The 21,449-nt window shown below is 48.2% G+C and overlaps 1 protein-coding gene across 2 annotated transcripts; it reads right to left on the minus strand.

Annotated features, from left to right (window-relative positions):
* Nucleotides 1-2,307: 2,307 nt before the first annotated feature.
* On the minus strand, nucleotides 2,308-21,088 carry LOC114603314 (CLK4-associating serine/arginine rich protein). 2 transcript variants are annotated; one of them, XM_077932261.1, is made up of 16 exons: nucleotides 20,942-21,088; nucleotides 16,641-16,743; nucleotides 15,370-15,484; nucleotides 14,639-14,736; nucleotides 14,391-14,492; nucleotides 13,079-13,158; nucleotides 12,024-12,108; nucleotides 11,119-11,264; nucleotides 10,228-10,324; nucleotides 8,005-8,083; nucleotides 7,629-7,702; nucleotides 7,253-7,294; nucleotides 5,851-6,093; nucleotides 4,263-4,520; nucleotides 3,986-4,168; nucleotides 2,308-2,426 (listed from the first exon to the last, which is right to left on the minus strand). In XM_077932261.1, the coding sequence occupies exons 3-16, from the start codon at nucleotides 15,466-15,468 to the stop codon at nucleotides 2,357-2,359; spliced, it is 1,656 nt and encodes a 551-aa protein (XP_077788387.1). In that variant the 5' UTR covers nucleotides 15,469-15,484; nucleotides 16,641-16,743; nucleotides 20,942-21,088; the 3' UTR covers nucleotides 2,308-2,356. The 2 variants fall into 2 exon arrangements, with proteins under 2 accessions (XP_077788387.1, XP_077788386.1); XM_077932260.1 differs by having other exon boundaries at nucleotides 16,641-16,751.
* Nucleotides 21,089-21,449: the final 361 nt, after the last annotated feature.

Consider the following 21,449-nt stretch of genomic DNA (forward strand, 5'->3'; position numbering starts at 1 on the left):
TGAGCAAGGATCCCCACTGTGGTTCAGCCAGTCCCCTGCTGTCACCCATGATGGGTTGGCTCTCATGATGTGGTTCCCATACATTTGCACTGTTTGAAGAACGTGGACTATGGGGCCATCAGCTGCGCCCCCACGAGCCAGGATAAGCAGCCCTTCACTGGACTCCCACCCCCCACCCCCCATTTCTACTTTCCATGCCAAAGTAGGGACATTTGTGGCCACCTGTGAGCATCAATTCCAACCGCTACCACTACTTCTCAAAGACATGCCCAGACATAAAGAAAACTAGCCCAAGGGCACTCCCTGAGCAAGCCTAGTTTAAAACGAAGAGAACTTGAACTAGAAGAGTTAAATAAGCTGAGAAAAGACAAGAAAGCCACATTTGCCTTGGGAGACCTGGCTTTACACTTTGAGAGATGGGGAAAGAAACAGTAGATTTGTTAAACTATGCCCTAAAATCGAGAGGTTTCGCTTCCTTCCTTGAGCTTCTGAAGAGCTGCCAGCATCATTCAGATCTACAACCCAGATCAGATCTACGAATTCCAACAAGGAAATTGGCTAGCAAGTAGCGTCCTTTGCTTTAGGCTCCAGCCCAAGCAAGATCAAATTTCACTGACAACACCCCACCTCCCCAATGGCTCAGCTGCCTGCTTGGGTAAGCGATCTCTCTGGAAGGTGAACCTGTGGTTTTCTGCATTGATTTTTTAAAGCTCTATACCAACTTTTCATGCCTTAAGAGTTGAAAGCAAACAACGTTTGAGCAGGGGTGGCTGTGCTCTGCCACGGACACCAAAAGCACAATCTTTGAGGGAGCAAGCGGACACCGTAACTGAGATAACAAACATAGTGCTGTTGAAAACTCTCTTCAGTCGTGCAGTGGCTTGAGCTAGGGCTAAAAACCTCCTGCGCACATAAACGCCACCATCCATACCTCAAATCTGTCTTGCTGACGCCATACCCCATTGTTTAAATGCTCAGGGAATTCCATGAGATGTCAGAAATGCTTGCGCTGGGGCCACTCACAGCTCCCAGTGGCTCTCTCTGGGACTGAATGCCCACTCAGATAATTGTATCGAGAGCGGGGGATACTGTCTATGTGTTTCTCTTAACCCAGATCAGAAAAGAAGCCCTTGGTTGTGCCAGAGGCTGCCAACACTTTCAGGTCACTCCTTGGATACTGAACCAAGGATCGGGAGGCATTACTCCAAGATAATCCACGGAAAGCCACTCAAGACGAATCAAACATCTGGAGGGCACCCTGTTGGCAATCCCTAACATCAGCTTTAAGGCCTGGCTTGGGGGGAAACAGTTTTGGATGACGTGCGGGGAAAGGGCATAGGACAACTGTTGCTTTTTTCAACTTTTTTCTCTATTTTTCAATATTTTATTGCTGCTTTGGTTATTATTTCTCCTAAATGGTTTCTGAAACTTTTGTTGTTTTAATGCACTGTTAGCTACCTTAAGCCCACCGAGGAAAGGCAGGGTATGAGGAATTTAATAAATGGAGGAGGAGGAGTAAATCTACCCATAGTTCTAAACAGCCCCAACCTCCAGGGGCAAGGATGCATCAAGACTGGCCCAAGATACAACTCCACCCAGCTTTCCCCTGACAGATGCTTTCCCAACGGGCTCACGGTTGGGTAGGAAGACAGCTCAGCAGCACTGCCATGTTTCTTTATATGCACACCGATTTCCCATGCGGTGGGGTGGGAACAGGCAGGGCGTTTCAGGGGGAACGGAGCCAAAAAACATGGAAGGAAAAGGCTTCCAGGAGAAGCGAGATCTGGTTTTGGTCCCAACAGAGGAAACCACCAGAAGCCAGGGCTGCATGGCAGGGCAGGATCAGTGCAAAAGGGCAGGCTAATGTACAAGTGTCAACAAGAGAGAGAACAAAAAATCCAAGTTAACAGGTAGACCTATGCATTCACAAACACACACACACACACACACACACACACACAGAGAGAGAGAGAGAGAGAGAGAGAGAGAGAGAGAGAGAGAGAGAGACTCCCCCAAAGAGACAACCCCTGGTATTAGATTCTAGACCAGGTCAGGAAACCCCCCTCCAAAGCAGCTACCCACCCACCCCCTTTGGCAATACCAAAAAGTTAAACCCCAACGTTAACACAAACTTCCCTGGAGACCCAACCCCCTCAACACTAGCCTGACAAGGTCCAAATTTGAAAGACGACTTCCTGGTTTGGTAGCACCCTAAGGAGGTGTTCAAGAGCTACATTTCTGACCACGTCTGAAGCAGTCAAGTGTGGCCATCCAAACTCTAAAAAACCGACAACACCTCCCCCCCCCCCCCTGCATCTCTATTGTTTCCCTGCGTCTTTTTCTGCAGTGATGGAAATTAAGAGGTGAGGTTTAAATTCTTACTGACTTTGGCAGCTCCTGTCTCTTTACCACCGGCAGTTTCAGCCCTGGAGAAAAGGGAGGGAGAGAAGATAAACAGGTTATATTTGTTACAGCAGAAGAAGAAAGACGGGTGCCCACTCTGGGACAGGAAGGGGTATGAACGTCAAGCCGGTACAGACAAAAAGATGCTCAAATGCACCTGCTGCTAAAGGAGCACCTTTTGCTGCAGAGGCTGCTATTTCTATTCCCAGATTTTATTAGCCACTGTGGCCCCCTGAGCTGAAACCAGCTTGGCTGCAAGAGTTGCAGGAAGGAGGCATACAAGGTACCATCCAACCGTCTTAGGGACCCCACCCTGGATTTGGGTAGGGTTTACTCCTTAGTCTTTCCTTCTCCCGAAAATATCCCACAAGGCAGCGCAGGTTTCAGATCAGAGTCTTCCTTCTCCTAGAGGGGTTCCTTTTCCAGGCTGATATACTATTGTGCTTGATACTGCAGTGACTGCAATGTTTGTTGCTTGCCGAAGCTATTGCAATTCTTTTGCAAGCCACCCTGAGCTCAACAGTTGTTGTAGGAAAAAGCAGGCTACAAACATTAAATTGAAATAATAATAACTTTTTTATTTATACCCCGCCCTCCCCGGCCAGAACCGGGCTCAGGGCAGCTAACACCAATAAAATTACAATAAAACGTAATAAAAAAGAAAGAACAGTTAATTAAAATACGGGTTGAAATAATGGTTAAAATACAATTTTAAATGCAGCCTCATTTTAGTAGTAGCCCATAAATCAAAGCCATAAGGGGAGGGAAACATAAGGGTCAGACTGAGTCCAAACCAAAAGCCAGGCGGAAAAGCTCCGTCTTGCAGGCCCTGCGGAAAGATGTCAAATCCCGCAGGGCCCTGATCTCTTGTGACAGTGTGTTCCACCAAGTTGGGGCCAGTACTGAAAAGGCCCTGGTTGAGACCAATCTAACCTCCTTGCACCTCCAAAGTGTTGTTATTTGCGGACTGTAAGCTCCTCCGTGGGGCATACCGGGAGAGGCGGTCCTGTAGGTACGAGGGTCCTAGGCCGCATAGGGCTTTAAAGATCAAAAAAAAGGTAAAGGTAAAGGTACCCCTGCCCGTACGGGCCAGTCTTGACAGACTCTAGGGTTGTGCGCCCATCTCACTCTAGAGGCCGGGGGCCAGCGCTGTCCGGAGACACTTCCGGGTCACGTGGCCAGCGTGACAAAGCTGCATCTGGCGAGCCAGCGCAGCACACGGAAACGCCGTTTACTTTCCCGCTGGTAGGCGGTCCCTATTTATCTACTTGCATCCGGGGGTGCTTTCGAACTGCTAGGTTGGCAGGCGCTGGGACCGAGCAACGAGAGCGCACCCCGCCACGGGGATTCGAACTGCCGACCTTTCGATCGGCAAGCCCTAGGCACTGAGGCTTTTACCCACAGCGCCACCCGCGTCCCTTAAAGATCAAAACCAGCACCTTAAACCATAGCTGTCAACTTTCCCCTTTTCTTGCGAGGAATCCTATTTGGAATAAGGGAATTTCCCTTTAAAAAAGGGAAACGTTGACAGCTATGCCTTAAACCGGACCCTGTACTCCAATCAAAGCAGCCCCTTGCTCACTTTTTCAGTTTCTCCCCTACAGCCGGGGAAGCCGCAGGCCTCAGCAGTTTCTCTCTGGCTGGAGACGCTGACCGGCTGCGGCTCCGTGACTCGCTGTCGCTGCGGCTGCTGCGGCTGCTGCTCCAGTGCCTCCCTCCCCTGCCGCTGCTCCACCGGTAGCGTTCTCCAGACCGGGAATGGCTTCTAGGGATGAGAGAAGAAGCATGTTGGTGGGGATCGATTTCTCACTCTCTCCCCCGCCCCCCCCCCAAAAAAATCAGGAGCTCCTCCGACTCACCTGGACCTGCGGCGGGAGCCGTATCGCCAGCCTCGCTCGGGGGAGCGAGATCTGGAGTGGCGCCGGCCATCCCGCGAGCCTCCCGCCGAATAGCGCCTCGTTCTGCTTCGGGACCGGGAGTACCTGTGGCTGCGCGAGCGGCCGTAGCGGCTAGCTCTGTGATAACCGCCGGCCCGGTGAGACCGCGAGCTGGAGCGCGAGCTTGAAGACGAGGACGTGGACGACGTGGAGGAGGAAGAGGAGGAGGTGGAGCGTCGCCTGGAAAGAGGAGAGCCACGGCGCTGGATATTCACACGGCGCAGGCAGATCGGCAGGTGCGGGGAAAGTTGAAGGGGGCGGGGAAGACGAGAAGGTGCAGGAGGACACCCCGGGAGACCAAGACCCAGCCCTGCCGACGGGTCCGCAAGTAGAGACAGAAGCTTCCCAATTAGCAACTACAGTGCCAGAGCTCAAAACATTCACATCTTCAACTTCCTCTCTTTGCTCCGCAGCAAGCAGAGCACACCAGAGGAGCAGGAAGGGTTTGGGAAACCCTGTGGGATGCTGGGTTACTGCCAGATCTCACTGTAAACTCGCTGCAGCTTGCCATCCATTCCATTCCTGATCATGCCAACTTTTACCTCTCCACGAATGGAAAAAAGCTTTCATTGGAAAAGTTCTGCGTGGAAACAGATTCGGAGGGAGAGACAGGAGGTGGGGGGCATTGACTAAACTGTACGGATTCTTGCAGCCTCCCAAATCTTTGAGCAGTGAAAGACTGAATGAATGCTTCCAATATGCAATTGTGGTTTTGCCAGTTACGTCCCCAAGCTAGCAGTTAGTGATTTCACTGTTCTAATACCAAATCTATGGTCTAGTTCTCATATTGAGGTGGTTGACCTGGGATATACCACTTCAGACTTAAAAAAAAAATTCCCTTCCTGTGGGAAACTGGCGTGGCAGGGAGAAAGGTGGCCAAGATTCCTTTCTCCCCAACCTTTAAAACCATTTCCACACCTGCAATCTTATGGGACACAGCCTACAAGTTAACCACCTTATCCTTTTGCAGCATTCAATTTTGTCTGTTTACAAAATTTTGTTTCAACTTGCAGTAAACCAGCAACCCAGGGCTCTGGGATGCCCCAACCAAAAAGTACAACAGGGCCCATTTTAACTCAAGGCAGCCACACAGGGTCTCTGACCTTCCTGCTTCCTTCAGTGAAACAACAGCAGCTACTGCTGCTCTCGTTGGAGAGATACAAGATGAGCCAGAAAGAAAAACCCCAGCCCCATATTCTCCCCCTGGTACAAACCACGGTTGACCCAGCCCACCTTAACATCCCTTGGACCAACCACCCTTAGGTTTCCCAGCATTCCACAGGAAGAAGGGAATCTCATTTCCCAGGGGAGACTCTGCAATGAACAGTCTGGCTTTGTGGGGATTGGCCTACAGGAGAGGCTAGCGGGAATGCAAAGTTCCCAAAAGTTGGTGGTCAAGGTTCTGAGCAGTCGGGGAGGATGGGAAAGAAAATAAGAAGTCAACCTTTGACCCTGGAATGGTCTCTGCTTTAAGGTTTGGGAAAGCGAGGCAGGTACGAAAGTTACCGACCGGGAGGAGGCGCTATGACCTGCCGCAGCGCTGCCCTGCTGCACTTGGCTGGAGCGTGCCTTGCTGAGGGAGGCGGGCTTCCTGGGGGCTCCTGCGGTTTGAGCGGCGGCGGCAGCAGCAGCGGCGGCGGCTGCCTCTTCGTCACTTCCCCCGAAGCTGGTGATGAAGGTGATCTTCTCCTCGTGACCCGGGGAAGGCGAGCGAGAGCGGGAACGGGACTCGGAAGTGGATTCCGAGGGCGATCTGACGGATCAAGGCAGATAATCAACTGCAGGTTACGAGCAGCAGAACAGAGCAGCTGGGCGTTCCACTTGCTCTTTACCAGACACCCCAACAAGATTTAGGGATGCAAAACTCAGGTGTTCAGGAGCGTTGAGCATCCCTGATCTGCACTAAGCCATCTGGGTGATGCAGTCTTGCTTGTGGACGTATCTTGTCTGAACAGACCAAAACCCACCTAGCTCAGTGTCCTTTTGAGAGAGGCCCAGCAACCAGCAGGTATTACTAAGTGGACTACCGGCTACTTTCTCCCCACCTGTGTGGTAGAGGATGGGCCAAGCCCCCGGAAGGCAGCCCAAGCCGGGCTCAGTGCAACACTAGCAAACTCTGTGGTGCAATACAGCTTAAGAAACAGCGGGGGAGCAAAACCGCCTTGGACAAAACACAAAGCCATCAGCGTGGAGTTTCCCCCCGCAAGGCAACTCGGAGTTATTTGCCTCACACTGGACCCCCAACTCTCTCTAAACAAAGCGAAACACACACAGAGAGAGCGTGTGTTCTGCAAATACAGTCATACCTCATGTTGCGTCCGTTTCAGGCTATGTGTTTTCATGTTGCGTCCCACGGCAACCTGGAAGTACCGGAATGGGTTACTTCCAGGTTTCACTGCTCGCGCATGCGCAGAGGCGCTAAATCACACCGTGCGCATGCACAGACGCAGCACTTTGGCTTGTGTCAGTTCCATGTTACGGAAAGGCCTCCAGAGGGGATCCCGTCCATAACACGAGGTTCCACTGTACAGATGTTTTGTGGAATGCAAATGAAAACCTCCCCATGAACCCAAGGATTACGGAGGAACATGAGCCGGCAGCAGAATATCCAGCCTAAATTCCATGCCATCTGCTGCAACTGTGCTCAGTCCATGCCTTGCTGGCCTTTATATCCCAACGTTCCACGTTATGCTCTATACAATGTTCCACTTCCAGCCTTTTACAGCAGCAAGGGTGCCTCGAACTATGCAAACACCACATTTTGGCTGTCTGGTTGACAGGGAACAGCCCATGTTTTAGAAACCCCACCAGAGAAACCGTGCGCCCATTGTGTGCAGGTATATGACACTCCAAGAGTACAAACAACCACCAGGACATCTGGGGGGGGGGGGGGGACAGCTGCATCCACTCACCGTTTGTAAGGATCATAGGTGGGACTGTCTCTCCGAGCATAACTGCAACGATAGGGGATTAAATGAGGACAAAACCGGCACCGGTTCTAGAATCACAGAAGCATCACGGGAGACTTGCAAAAGCCCAACCTCTCAGCAAATGCTTCAGCCCAACTCAAGGGGGGGCTGCCTGTTTTTGCCTCAGCATCTTTTCCTCCCTGCAGAGGCTGTCATACATGCTGCCCTTGTCGCATGGCCCTCACCCAGGGCCCTGAACTGCCATGAGGGACAAAGGGAAAAAGCATTCTCAGGTGCTCCCTCTCAAGTCTTGTGGAGAGACAGAAATGCCTAGGCTCGACGGCAGCTGAATTGGGTCCCCATCTTCAAAAAGGCTTACCTTGGAGGACTGATTTTCCTTCCTTTCAAACGCTTCTCTCGGAATTCCCTCCTCTGTCTCCGAGAGCGGCGGCCCTGGAAAGAGGGATAGTCACGAGAGAGTCCACCACGCCAAGAGGGAGGCCCAGAAAATGCTCCCGTTTTCTGTTTTTCCTGGAATAAATTGGGTTTTTTTGGGGGGTATCCCACCCACACCCCAAGCATGCTTCCATGAGGAATTGATCCTAAAGTTTTCCCCGCTGTTTAACCAAGAGGAACCTCTTAGTCCAGTCAGTCGTAAATAGAGGGAATCACAGATGATCCCTTGGGGTAGCGGGACGGGGTAGGCAAGATGGAGAGGGCTTCTTAGAACTGCCCAGGTCCCCAACTTTCCATACCGAGTACATGGCTTTCTCCTCCTCCAAGGCTTTGGCATGTTTGATGGCTTCTGCTTCCTCCTTGTCCTTCCGCAACATCCTTTCAGAAACAAGGGGAGGAAGGGGCAGGTGGGAGAAAGACAGAGATGCTTAGATTCGTGGGGGACACAGGCCTTCTAGTGTCCCGCTGCAGCTATTCTAACTGCTACCAACACATTCAGGGCTCCCCACCCCGCAAAAACACCCTCAATTTGGTACAAGGTCTCATGTCTAACTCAAAAGTCAGGCAAGAGCCTAGTGGCAAGTAGTTCTGCCATTACTGCTAAAGGCAGGCTCACCTCCCCCATTCCCCCCCCCCAACCAAGGGGGAAAGGGCTGCTGTTCCCCTAAGCACAGACGTCTAGTACCTGTCCCCCTCAACTGGCCCTGTGATAACCTCAATGACATTATAGACAGCAGAATAACTCCCAACTGCAAGGGAAAGACGCTACTGCCAGTATCATGTGGCTTACAGCTGACAATCCAAAGCTTGCTAACACGGATCTACACGTTTTATGCATGTGGTGTCAGAAAGAGGGGGGCAAGTTCTGAATTACGAGGTGTTTGCTTGCTTGGTTTCTGCAGCACAGCATTTTTACCCCATGAAATGAGCCCTACAGGGTCACATCTTAGGCTCAGCTAGGTCAGCCTCCACAATCCAGATGTTTTAAGACTACAACTTTAAGACTGACCTTTAAAGCCCTTCATGCCCTAGGACCCTCGTACCTATGGGACCGCCTCTCCCAGTATGCCCCACGGAGGACCTTAAGGTCCATAAATAGCAACACCCTAGTGGTCCCGGGCCCTAAGGAAGTTAGATTAGCCTCAACCAGAGCCAGGGCCTTTTTCAACACTGGCTCCGGCCTGGTGGAATGCACTGTCTCATGAGACCAGGGCCCTGCGCAGGGCCTGTAAGACAGAGTTGTTCCGCCTGGCCTTTGGCTTGGAATCAACTTGATTCCCTCCCCTTCTTTCTTTTTTCCTTTCTCCTCCTGTGAAGAGGCTGCATTTTAATGTTTTAAGGTTGTATTTTAATTCTTGTTTTTTAAGTTGTATTTTAATCAACTTGTTTTTATTATTGGTTGTTAGCAGCCCTGAGGCCAGTCTTGGCTGGGGAGGGCGGGGTATAAATAAAAATTATTATTATTATTATTATTATTATTATTATTATTATTATTATTATTACAACTGCCACCTTTCCTGGCCATCAGCCATGGCTGGCTGGGTCTGGTGGAAGGTGTAACCCAAAACATGTGGAGAGCACCAGGTTGAAGTCCAGCAGCAGCAGCCAGCCAGCCAGAGAGAAGGCAACAGCCTCTCTTAAGGGTGGCGACTTTTTCAAGCAGAACCTAGACCACTTGAAAAGGTGATGGCCCTCCTCCACTGGGTTGTTCTCCAGCAACTAGTGTTCGGAGGGAGACTGTCTCTAAATATGAAGGTTTCATTTAACTATTGTGGGCAACAGCCACTCACAGACCTCTCCTTAAGAAATCTGCCTAATCCCTTTTGGCAAGCAGTAGCCAGTGTGGTAGTTCTGAACCACCACTCCCATTGGCTAGGCTGGCTAGAGCGGACGAGAGCTATAATCTGCAGCACTGGCTATCCAAGTCAGTAGCTATTCAGCACGGCCAGTAGGTGCACATTCTGCAGGTTACTTATGCCTTCACAGAAGAAGAAATTCCTTTCCCCTGCCCTGAACAAATTGCCAGAGCTCCTTGGCTGACCCCAAAATCTATTATGAGCAAAGGACATGGTGATGGTGAGCTTACATATCCACTCTTTAAACCTTTCATAATTTTATAAGCTTCTGTCTTGGGGGAGGTGGTCTACCCCTTAAATTATGTTGGGTGCCCTTTTCAGCACCTTTTCTCAGCTCCATGACACTACCCAGCTGCCTTGCAAATAAACCCATGAAGTCACTGGCCTGCAAAGAGTTTTACCAGTCTCCTGTAGAGGAGAGACAGAGAGCTCCAGACCTTCCTAAATCAACCTGCTGCATTTCCATGCTGGCCACAGAGGAAGGATGCATTACTCTACCCCTCCTGCAGGCAACTCCTTGTCACCCATGGTGTTTAAAAATAAGAGGCTGGGTACCATGCGAGGTCCCAGGTAACCTAGGTGATGCATCAGCCACTGCACAAGCCAAATGCCATGGAAATGCTTGGCCGATGATGCAGAGGAGCCCCGACAGCACAGGCATCTTACCGGACAAAGTCTCCCTCCGCCATCCCATAGGTGGTTGCCTGCTTGTTCAGGTCAGCCACTTGCTCCTGGTTCAGCTCATCTACATCGACTTCAACATCTGCAAGCAACACAAGGGAGCCAGTTGGCAGCTGCACACTGAGGACCTTCATTTAACTAGGGATAACGTTCTCTGTGAGACTTCTCTTCTACTGATTTGTCCCATCCCTATGGAAACACACCTGGTGCCTTCATTATCAGTTTTCAGGCACCAGGCTAAGAACTTTTTCTTCCCTTAAGTCTATGGCAACTAAACTGGCCTCATCTTTTAGAGGGGTGGGTACAACTTGTCCCCTTTATGATATCAAATGAGGATTTTAGATATTTTGCACGGTGGGTTTTAAACTGCATTAAATTTTACCCATTTGCATTTTTACCTTGTTAAAGTCGCCCTGAGCCTCTTTTTTTGCGCATGAAGCGACTAACGAACATAATACCATTTTAGTTATTTTAAAGCTATCCATGCCAACGCCATACGGCGATTCTGCACCGTCAAATCTACCTGCCAGCTCGGAAGCAAACCCTACTGAGTTCAATGGAATTTACTTCCAGGTGAGTATGCGTGGGATCGCATCCTCAGTGGCAGGAGAACTCTGGGAGAAGTGGCTGAGGGTGGTGCGGCTGTGGGGGGAAATGCATGCGGCAGCAGATAGCTCTTGGGAAAGAATACAGGTCCCCATCTCCCACAGAACACCACCTACTGCACATGGATTAGGGGTGGAAGCATACATCATGTTCAGCACTTCGTAAGGGAGGAAGCAGACTGGGGATACTGGGAGAGGACAATGGAGCACCGTCAGATCCCCGACTTTCTAAAAGCCCAATCCCAAACGCCAGAAGGCCTTGGAGACATACCAATATCAGGGATAACTTCGTCCTCATCCGTGTTGCTGTCTTCTTCCGAGTCTTCCTCCTCTGTTCTTTTCTCAGACGGGTTCTCAAGCTCCGCCACCGTGCTGTCCTCGTACGTGTAGCCGATGGATGCCTTCTTCTCTGCTAACCTAGTTGGTCAGACCCCTCCCATTAAGTACATGCTGGATGGAGTATGCAGCACAGACACCTGTGCTGGGATTCTAAAGCTTCCCCCGTCATCACGCCATACCCCTCTTTGCAACCTTTCAAAGACGCAAAAGTAGGAGGGGGAAAGGAATACCTGGGCCTGCTAAATATAAAAATATACATTCGCGTTGCCACTGAAATTCAAAAAGAATGTGAGGATTTCTTCTCGGAAGGAAGTGCTTCATAAGGTTTTTTGAGTAAAACAAAGGCCCTAGTTGTCTTCCAAAGCAGGAAGGGGAAAGCTCAGGCCCAGGGGTGAAATGTGGCCCTTCACGTGTCTTATCTCGCCCTTGGATCTCTCCTCAGGCTACAACCCGCACTGGCCTGCTTTGCCCTTCAACTGTTTTTCCAGGATTGATTGTGTCCTTGAACTCTGCTCATGCCTCTTGTCCTAATGGAAGGCAGAGAGAGAGGTGTGAGTAGGTGTGTCCCCAAACTAGCCTATGGTGCAAAGGTAAATTCTACATTTGTTGCTCCACCCACTTTTCCCCCTGACTCCACCCACCACTAGCATGTGTCCTCTGAACAGAGGGGAATGTGGCCCTTGAGTTGAAAAGGTTCCTCACCCCTGTTCCATACACATTCAACCTGACCTCAATCCTCTGGGTAGGAGAAAGGAACCAGCTCAAACATACAAAAGGCTCCAGATCACGAGCTCTGCCTCCATGACTGAACTCAGTCGAGCTTCCCAAGACACTCACTTCTTCTTTTCGTCCTCGTTGGGCTTCTGGAGTCCCCCGTACAGCTCATCAATGTAGATCTGATACAGACACTGCTCCTCTGAGACTGGGGGGGAGAGAGAGAGAGGAGGAGATGGAGATGAAGCAGGCCAGAGATTCCACAGGTCCAGCGCAAGGAAGATTGCCTGAGAGGGCAGCACAACTCTCTGTTCCTCCATCCCCATCTGCTGACTCCCCCTCCCCTCCAATCCTGACACGCCTAGGAAGGGAAAAGGGTAGCTGAAGAGACCCATTTCACAGCTGGTAGCCAAAAGACAAGCAGATGTGTTTGCGGAGAGGAACTGCCACCAGCCTCCCCAAACTGGTCAAGCAATGCTTCTTCTCAGCCTGCCTCCAGAACTCCCGTGTTCTCTTCCCCTGTCACTCAAGGAAGAAACCACACCCCTAGGGGGGAGACACAAGATGGTATCAGCAGGAGCTAGGAAGCAAAGAGTGACAGCAGTGGTCCTTCCACTCTCAGCTTGCACCAAGCAAGAATTTGTTCCTATCTGCAAACACACCTATGCTTGCATCTCTCTCAGGCAAGCTGGTTTGAGTGTCTTCACAAATTTGCTGTACACAAGAGAGGCAGTTTATGGGGGGTTTGATTCAGCTGGCTGGTCCTGAATTGGGCCACGTACTGAAGAGTTTTGGGCATCTAGAGTTATTGCCTCCACCGGCTGAAGAGGCCACTCCTCCCAGCATTTGCAGGAGACAGTACTGTCTTATCTTGTCATTGAGGGGATGAGAGAGAGGCAGCAATATCCTGAACACGGGGGCTCTAAACTATGTCATGGGTCTGACATACTGCAGCCCTCCCTCAATCTTGCCCATTTAAGGGATATAAGAGAAGGTAATCAGATCAGTTGTACTTCCTGGTTACTAACCTACAAAATAATCTGGGGTGTAACTTATCAGCCTTCTTGGCAAACAGTAGCAGCAACTGCCACCTGAGCCAGAACGTTAAGGACAGAAGCTCTACTGTTTCCTGACATCTGCCCTATACAGAAATAGAAAGAAAGTCAAAGGGAACTTACTGCCAGCGAAGTCGTTCTGCACCAAACCTCTATACCTTTCGTAGTTGCATTTCCTCTCATCAGACTCCTGTTCTGGGGTACTGGAGAAGGAAGAGGAAGAGGCTTAGGAAGAGGGATTAGAATGCTAATTATTATGACAACAATTTGTGGGGAGGGAACAAATCTGAGTTATGGTGTCTAACCTATTGCTGAAAGCTGGTTGCTGGCTGTGCATTTAGAATTTAACAGAATCTTTGTCCTTTTTTTAAAAAATGACACCTTTCTAGCCCACAGATTGAAGAAGAAGAAGAAGAAGAAGAAGAAGAAGAAGAAGAAGAAGAAGAAGAAGAAGAAGAGGTGTTTGGATTTGATATCCCGCTTTATCACTACCCGAAGGAGTCTCAAACCGGCTAACATTCTCCTTTACCTTCCTCCCCCACAACAAACACTCTGTGAGGAGAGTGTGGCTGAGAGACTTCAAAGAAGTGTGACTGGCCCAAGGTCACCCAGCAGCTGCATCTGGAGGAGCAGAGATGCGAACCCGGTTCCCCAGATTGCAAGACTACCGCTCTTAACCACTACACCACACTGGCTGTTTCCTTTTGCATGTGAAGTATATGGTCTACCACTGAGCAAGGGCCCTCACCCCCACGTTCAAAGAAGTCAAAGGGGACCCCTTTAGCACCACAGGATTAATTGCATGGTTCTTTGGACCCTAGCTTACAAAGCCAACTGTTAAAAGGATGAAAAAATGCTCAATGAAGGCATAAACAAAAACATACATGTCTGCATGTAACCATTCATTTGATTAGCTGTTTCTGAGGGAAATCCCTGCACACATTTTTTGCATTTTTTGATATGAAGACAACAAGGGCATATTACTTTAATAATGAAACCTCAATCCTTTCAACCATAAAAAAAACCAAACAAGGTTAAAAACTAGTAGTTAGAGAATACCCATTAGCCTGCATAATTTTATGTTTATTTGCATAATACAGGAGCACAATCTTGGAGAGGAAATCCTCAAATCTCTCTTGGATAACAACAATGCTCTGTTGCCTCAAACTGTGCAGTATATTAATAGCCCAACTGTGCAGAGATTCTGGACAATTCTGGCCTGAACCTACCCGACAAAAGAGATCCCGCTATTTCGTTTAACGCTTGCTTGCCCCTTCCAGATGATAAAAGTCAGGCGTCAAGCCTAATTATCCAGGCTCCTCTTTTCTTCATTTTCAGCTTCCAATTAACCATTTCATTGCGCAAACAAAGCAAGGGACCCGAAGCAAGGGGCAGTGCATCTCAGAATAATAAAAAAAGCAAATGAACGCCTTACATTGGGTTTAGCAGCGGAGGAGTATACATGGGGATGTAGTCCAGGTGGGCTCGAACATCAAAGCGATCAATCATGTTGTTAGTATCCCCCTGCCATGGCATCCTGCAAGGGGCAAGATGTCAAGGGAAGGGGGTTAGAAGTCCTTCCAAAATACCCTCGGGGAGGAATCACATGACAAGGGCAGCCTCCCCACTCGTTTTCAGTAGACAAACTTCCACACTGCCAGCACAGAGCTGAAAGCTACTCACATATTCACAGGGCTTTCAGCTGCAAGAGCCACAGCAGAATCTAAGTGGACTTTGCATGCGCGGCCGTGGACCTGGAGGAACTGGGCCGGATCCTTTTTCTGGAAGAGAAGCGCAACACAACAAGCTGTCATATTCCTGAGCAGCCCGCAGCTTCATCTTGGCACAGTATTGTCTATGCTTATGGGAAGTGGCTTTAAAACTACAACTCCCATCATCCTTGGCCATTTGTCATGCTTGCTGGGGCTGATGGGAGTTACAGTTATGGTAACATCATAATAATAATAATTTATTTGTACCCCCGCCCATCTGACTGGGTTGCCCCAGCCACTCTGGGCAGCTTCCAGCACATATCAAAACATAGTAAAACATTAAACCTTAAAAAGCTTCCCTATACATGGCTGCCTTCAGATGTTTCCAAAATCGAGGGCCAGAGGCTCCTCGCCTCTCCTTTGCAGGGCTTCAGATGAAGACTTTCCCAGTCCTTCCTGGAGACGGCAGGGACTGAACCTGTGACCTCTGCATATGCTCTAAGCACAAATTCTTAGAGGCAGAATTCTTACGAGTCACATCTTAAGAAGAAGCCAGATGGTGCCGTTCAAGAGCTACTTGCTCCCCATGATTTCCCTTCCCCTTTCTCAAGGATGAGGAGAGAAAGGAGCGGGACACAGAGAACTCCCTCATTGGGAACACTGGACGAAAAGGGAGGGTAGGCAAAAGAGGGAGACACTCACTATCTTCTCATAATACTCCCTCCGGCGCTCAGCTCGCTTCTTGTAATCAACCATCATCCCCCGGAGCTTGCGCTCATGCTTCCGAGCTTCGTGCCACATCCTGCCCGCCTACAATCTGTTAAGAGAGAAAAGGGCAAGAACAGGAGAGAAGATGACACCAAAACTGCACGAAGCAACATTCTCACACACGTGCCCAAGGATCTGTTGCACCCAGAGCAAATGTAATAGTTTGATAATAGCATTAAGAGAGCTCATTGTGCATCAAGCACCTGAAAGCAGCAGGGAGGAAAGCGGCAGCTCCAAAAAATTGTGTCGGGACATGCTAGTGTGACATAAGAAATACAGTAAAATAAATTGGAGCCTCCTGTGAAGCCATATAAGCCAAATAATAATAATAATAATAATAATAATAATAATAATAATAATAATAATAATAATAATAATAATTTATTGTTTATACCCCGCCCATCTGGCTGGGTCTCCCCAGCCACTCTGGGCGGCTTCCAACAGAACACCAAAATACAATAACCCATTAAACATTAAAAGCTTCCCTAAACAGGGCTGCCTTCAGATGTCTGCTAAAAGTTTGGTAGTTATTTTTCTCTTTGACATCTGGTGGGAGGGCGTTCCACAGGGTGGGCGCCACTACCGAGAAGGCCCTCTGCCTGGTTCCCTATAACCTCACTTCTTGCAATGAGGGAACCACCAGAAGGCCCTCGGCGCTGGACCTCAGTGTCCAGGCAGAACGAAGGGGGTGGAGACGCTCCTTCAGGTATACTGGACCGAGGCCGTTTAGGGCTTTAAAGGTCAGCACCGACACTTTGAATTGTGCTCGGAAACGTACTGGGAGCCAGTGTAGGTCTTTCAAGACAGGTGTTATATGGTCTCGGAGGCCGCCAAGAGAGGGGGCTGCCCATTATGTTGCTTAGACAAGTTACTACTCTGGTCTTGCCTCCTTCCAAGCAGCCTCAGGTGGGGGCAACTAATACTGGCATCTCTGTGCATCATTAGTGGATTCAACCCTCCCCAATGGAGAGGTGTGGCAGAATCAGCCAACCTCAGAGAACGATGCCTGCTTCACCTTGTGCAAATCATTTCTCTAAGTTTGTCTCCTTCAGATGGGGAGGAGTTGGATAGTAGAAGCACACTCTGAAAAGAAAAGCTGTGCAGGTATAAGAACGAATTGGATGGCTGGGAAGAGTTGAAAGTCAAGGGAGCTTTGACAAATTGTACTGCAGCTGGAAGTCCTGACATGAAAAGCCAATACTCACTCAAGAGCAGGAACTTGAGAAACGTCAAAATGGATGCTCTTCTTTTCACTAATCACAGCCCATGAAGAGATTGAAGACACTCTGTGTATCCAGGAGGAGTATCCTAGATAACTGTGAAGTCAGAATGGGTAAGAATGGTTGTGGGAAGACATTTGCCTGCAGGTTCACACACAAATAGAATAAAACATATTCACGTTGGAATAAAGACACAGAGTGCACAGAAATTTAACCCAAGTTGTTGTGTATCCAAGCAAATACGCTGTAACTGGGAAGCCCCTTTCCACTGGATGGTGTCATTAACGAAGCTTGTATTGACTGCCCACAAAGGTGATCAATTTGTGAGGCAAAATACCCTTCTGTCTCCTGGGTCCTTCCTTGTGTAAAGAGAGTTTCCCTCACTCCCAAAATAAATCAGCACTGTCAAATTTTAATCAGCAAGGATGAAAAGTGAGTGACATACTGCTTTATTTTTAATAGGTTGTTTTAGTTCTGGTCCATTACTAAAACAGTGAATAAAAATATTGTTAGAAGAGGGCCAATTTTAACATGAGTGGCAGCTTCTTAGGAAAAAAAAATCTCACACATTAATATCTGAAGGTGAAATTTCTATACGGAAACTTGTATGATATGCAAAAATATTTAATCAAATAAGCTGCTAAGAAGCAGATCATCTATCAGGTTGACATCTCCAGGAAAATCGCTGGCATATTAGCCACTCCTACGTTATAAAGTATATGCATCTTTTTACCCAAGTGGGGACCCTGCATGTAGAAAAAGGCTATGCAGAAACCTGTCCTCATCTGTGTATTCTTTCTACAAGCATACAGATTCGCTAAACATTTCCAAACCACCATGAAATCTAGAAATGTTGCTTGTTTCTAATTTAAAACTGGACACCAAATGCAAGTCACTTGGACAGGGTGTCCAAACCCCTGGAGCAGCCTTCTCACATCTGGTGACTTTCAGATGTCTGGGATTGCAAATCCCGAAGGGTTGGGGAAGGCTACTGCAGAGCCTATGGATGGTCCTGAACCATTCCTATCTGTGGAACACATACTTCTCATATGTATGTATTCTGTATGCCAACGTATCTGAGTGATGCTCTTCTCTTGTTAAAAAATAAATAAAATTCAGTCTTGTTTAAATCCTTCAAAAGGAAAAAAGCCAAGGAGTTACAGACACCAAAAAGATAATCTACAGAGCTCCCATCTTCAAAACACTTGCCACAGTCTAAGCTAGTAGCCTAGTCAGCAACTAGTTCATCTCTTTCAGAAAGGGGAGTAGCTAATTCCTACCTCACTCTCATTCCTAACTCTCTCCCAATGGTTCACTCCAGTCCTATTGCTGCAGCTACTATACTCATTTTTACTGTACTCCCGAGCGATCGGGAGGCAAAGTAGAACAAGGAGGGTCAAGATGTGGTCCCATGGACCTCCAGTTGCCATTCCGTATTCCAAGAGCATTGCAAAGCTGTTCTATTCAGGCTGCAGTCACCAAAACTCAAAGCAATTAGCCGATGCACAGAGAATCAGGGCTGTTTTTCAAGACAAAAAGCCGAACACACTTCCCATCTTTCTGCACTTCCCAACTTGTGGGTAGGAGAGGTTCACTCTGCCTCACCTTTTTGGGACACTGTTAGTTTGGACTTTTGAAATCAGCTCAGTAAGTGAAGGAGAAGGTGCTCTCAAACAATTAAAAAGCCACCTGGCTACCTGCAAAGAGCGCACATGTACGTGAAAGCACACACTCAGCATTCAGCAGAAGTGCCTTTTTGAATTCTGCTGACAAACTGAAACAGCTTTTGTATGCAAGCTGCAGCCCATCACCATTCAGACTCACCTGAAAAAAGAAAAACCTCATTCACCACAGACCTCTGGAAGTCCTAGCCCTACCATGATGCTTTTAGGAAACTGAGCTGTTGCTTGAACAATAAAGAATCTTGTGGCACCTTAGAGACCAACACTTTTATTAAAGCATAAGCTTTCCTGGGTCAGAGTCCACATCATGACAAGCACCTGATCTAATGAACTCTAGCCCATGAAAGCTGATGCCACAACACCTGCAAGTCTTTTACATTTCTAACAGATCTCATTGCTTCTGCTGCAACAGATTAAACCATGGCTACCTCTCTGGAAGCTGAGCCACAGCTTGCCATTTTCAGAGGAGCCTTATCTCTATGTACTCCTTTAAAAAAGCTGAAAAGACAAAAAGGGAGCAATAGGTCCCATTCAGGAAAGCGAAATAAGCCTTAATTTATGGAGTCAAAACAGCCACAGTGAAGGATGTGGGATGAAAAGAACTCTCAGGAAATCAGTGATGCTGGAATAGTTAGCAAGTGACCATAAGCATAACTAAATTAAAAATCATCATTACACAAAAATATGATGCTAACGCACTTGGCGGGAAGGAAGACAAAAAGACAGCCACATAAAAATAAAATATGATACTGTGGCACAAACCTGGCAAACAGCACACCTAGGATTATTCCACATAGTATGTAACATTATGAACAATATTCTAAGGCAGACATCTATAGATAAAGAACTTCAATATTACGTTCTCAGCTATACATATAACTAGGTACACCTTTGGGTGTGGCTGCTGAAAATTTCAGAAATATCCCCTTGATTTTTTACTATTTATCATAGATTTATTGCTTAATACCAAAATGTCCTTCAGCAATTTGAACACAGGGTTGGTGCCAATGTTAGCCATACTCAGAGTAGAACCACTGAAATTAATGGATATGACTAACTTAGGTCCATTAGTGGTCTACTCCAAGTAGAATTTAGATGGATACAACCCGCAATTTCTTTTTTAAATCAACATCAAGTTTTAACAGTAACACCACAGGAACCCCTCCCCCCAAAAAACAAGAGTTAAGAGACAGCAGTGAGCATTTTTGTCATAATTCCTCAATAGCCTGGAAAAAGAGATACATCTTAATCCACTGTAACATCCCTACTGACTCTGTTCTATTCTATCAGACACCCAGCAGCAGCCATACCACAGGGCTGAAGAGCAGAGGGGTCGAAACCTGTCCTGTTACCTCTGCAGACACCAACTGCAGCTGGCTATTCTCCCCAACGGTCGCCCACCAAGTGACAGGCCCCAACTAAACTATTTCCACCCCAGCCAGAAACAATCTCTTTAAGAACTGGCTCCTGAGGTAGCTTTCTTTTCTTTCCCCTGCCCCCTTCCCCTCCCCTCTTTTCCTTGTGCCTCATTCCTTTTGTAACACTGGGAGCCTGAGAGAAGACAGAATCTTACAACTGGATCCTGAAAAGCTCCTTTTTTGGGGGAAAACAATTAACGCTCCACGGCAGGAATGCTGTCTGAAACTAGGGAAAATCCAGAGGTGCTTAAAAACATGCTGTTGGGGGTAGAGAGTGGAAGAAAAGTAAATCCTGAGAGATGTCTTTTTATAAAATTGTGCCAGCCCTCAGTAGGTTTTTATATCTCCCCCTCCTCCCTAAATGGCCCTTTAATGGCAGATCTGACTCTTAAAATTATATTTTGGCTCCCGAGAACTGGGTACCTTATTCTCTGTTGTGGAAAGGGGGAAACTGAAATACTCCGCCCCAATAATTCCCACATACATATTGATTTTATATATATATATATATATATATATATATATATATACACACACACACACACACACACACCCTTCTGTATGTGTATACAGCGGTACCTCAGGCTAAGAACTTAATTCATTCTGGAGGTCTGTTCTTAACCTGAAACTGTTCTTAACCTGAAGTACCACTTTAGCCTCCCACTGCTGCTGCGCCATTTCTGTTCTCATCCTGAAGCAAAGTTCTTAAACCGAGGTACCATTTCTGGGTTAGTGGAGTCTGTAACCTGAAGCGCCTGTAACCAGAGGTACCACTGCGCATATATATATAGATAGATACTAATATAAATATATATAATCAATATGTGGGAATTACTGGGGTGAAGTGTATATATAGAAGAAAGTGGAAGAATGAGATAGTCCACCCCAATAATTCCCATGTATGGATTATATATATTACTAATATATGAATATATACTACTGATATATTAGATTAATATATTAATAGATTATGAGGGAGGGAGGGAGGAGGGCTGACGTGTCAAAACAGCGCCCCCCCTCCCAGCAACCACGCATTTATGTTATGTTAATAGACCTATCTATGCAATATCAAGACGTCTCTCTATCTTACATCCTCTTTGCCTGAGGCCAAAGGGGCTCCCACAGGACAGCGCCCTCCCTCAGGCTGCTCCTCCCTCCTCCCCACAAGCGACCAGGCCCCATTCACCTGAGAGCGAGAGAGCAGGGCTCCCCTGTCAAAACAGCCCCCTCAGCCACCAGCCCCGGCCAGCTCGCAGATTAGAGGACAGGAGAGGCCATTCCTCACCCGCCCCAAAAGTCGCAGCTCCCACACCGGAACCGGAAGCACCCCAGAGCCATAGAGCGTTGGGAACGCGAGGGGACAGAGCGCATACCTTCCTGGCCGAAGCCCCCATTCGTCCGGAGTGAGTCGCGTGACCGGTGGCGGCGCCGGCCAATCACAGCGCTCCTCAGCCCTCCCGCCTTCCGTTCTCTAGGAACATCCCCCTCTGCTGGTCAGTAGGTGGGAAAGCATCGCAAGGAAGCGCCCGCGCAGGCGCAGGAGGAGGTGAAAGCTCTGTTGGGGGTCTGTCTTTTAAAACGGATCCCAATTCCATCCCATAATCCACAAACATGCATTGGGAAAAGGCAGGAAGGGGCGGAAAGCCAGCTTTAGCCCCTGAACGGCAGCGCAAGAAGTTAAGAGCCCTGCTGGA

The sequence above is a fragment of the Podarcis muralis genome, chromosome 7 (assembly GCF_964188315.1).
Source record: "Podarcis muralis chromosome 7, rPodMur119.hap1.1, whole genome shotgun sequence".
Classification (NCBI taxonomy): domain Eukaryota; kingdom Metazoa; phylum Chordata; class Lepidosauria; order Squamata; family Lacertidae; genus Podarcis; species Podarcis muralis.

Coding starts and splice junctions, on each gene's coding strand:
- LOC114603314 (XM_077932261.1), bottom strand. CDS start 15,468: ATGTGGCACGAAGCTCGGAAGCATGAGCGCAAGCTCCGGGGGATGATG. Junction 12,109..13,078: donor GCAGAACGACTTCGCTGGCA/GTAAGTTCCCTT, acceptor TCTCCCCCCCAG/TCTCAGAGGAGCAGTGTCTG. Junction 11,265..12,023: donor AACGAGGACGAAAAGAAGAA/GTGAGTGTCTTG, acceptor CTGACCAACTAG/GTTAGCAGAGAAGAAGGCAT.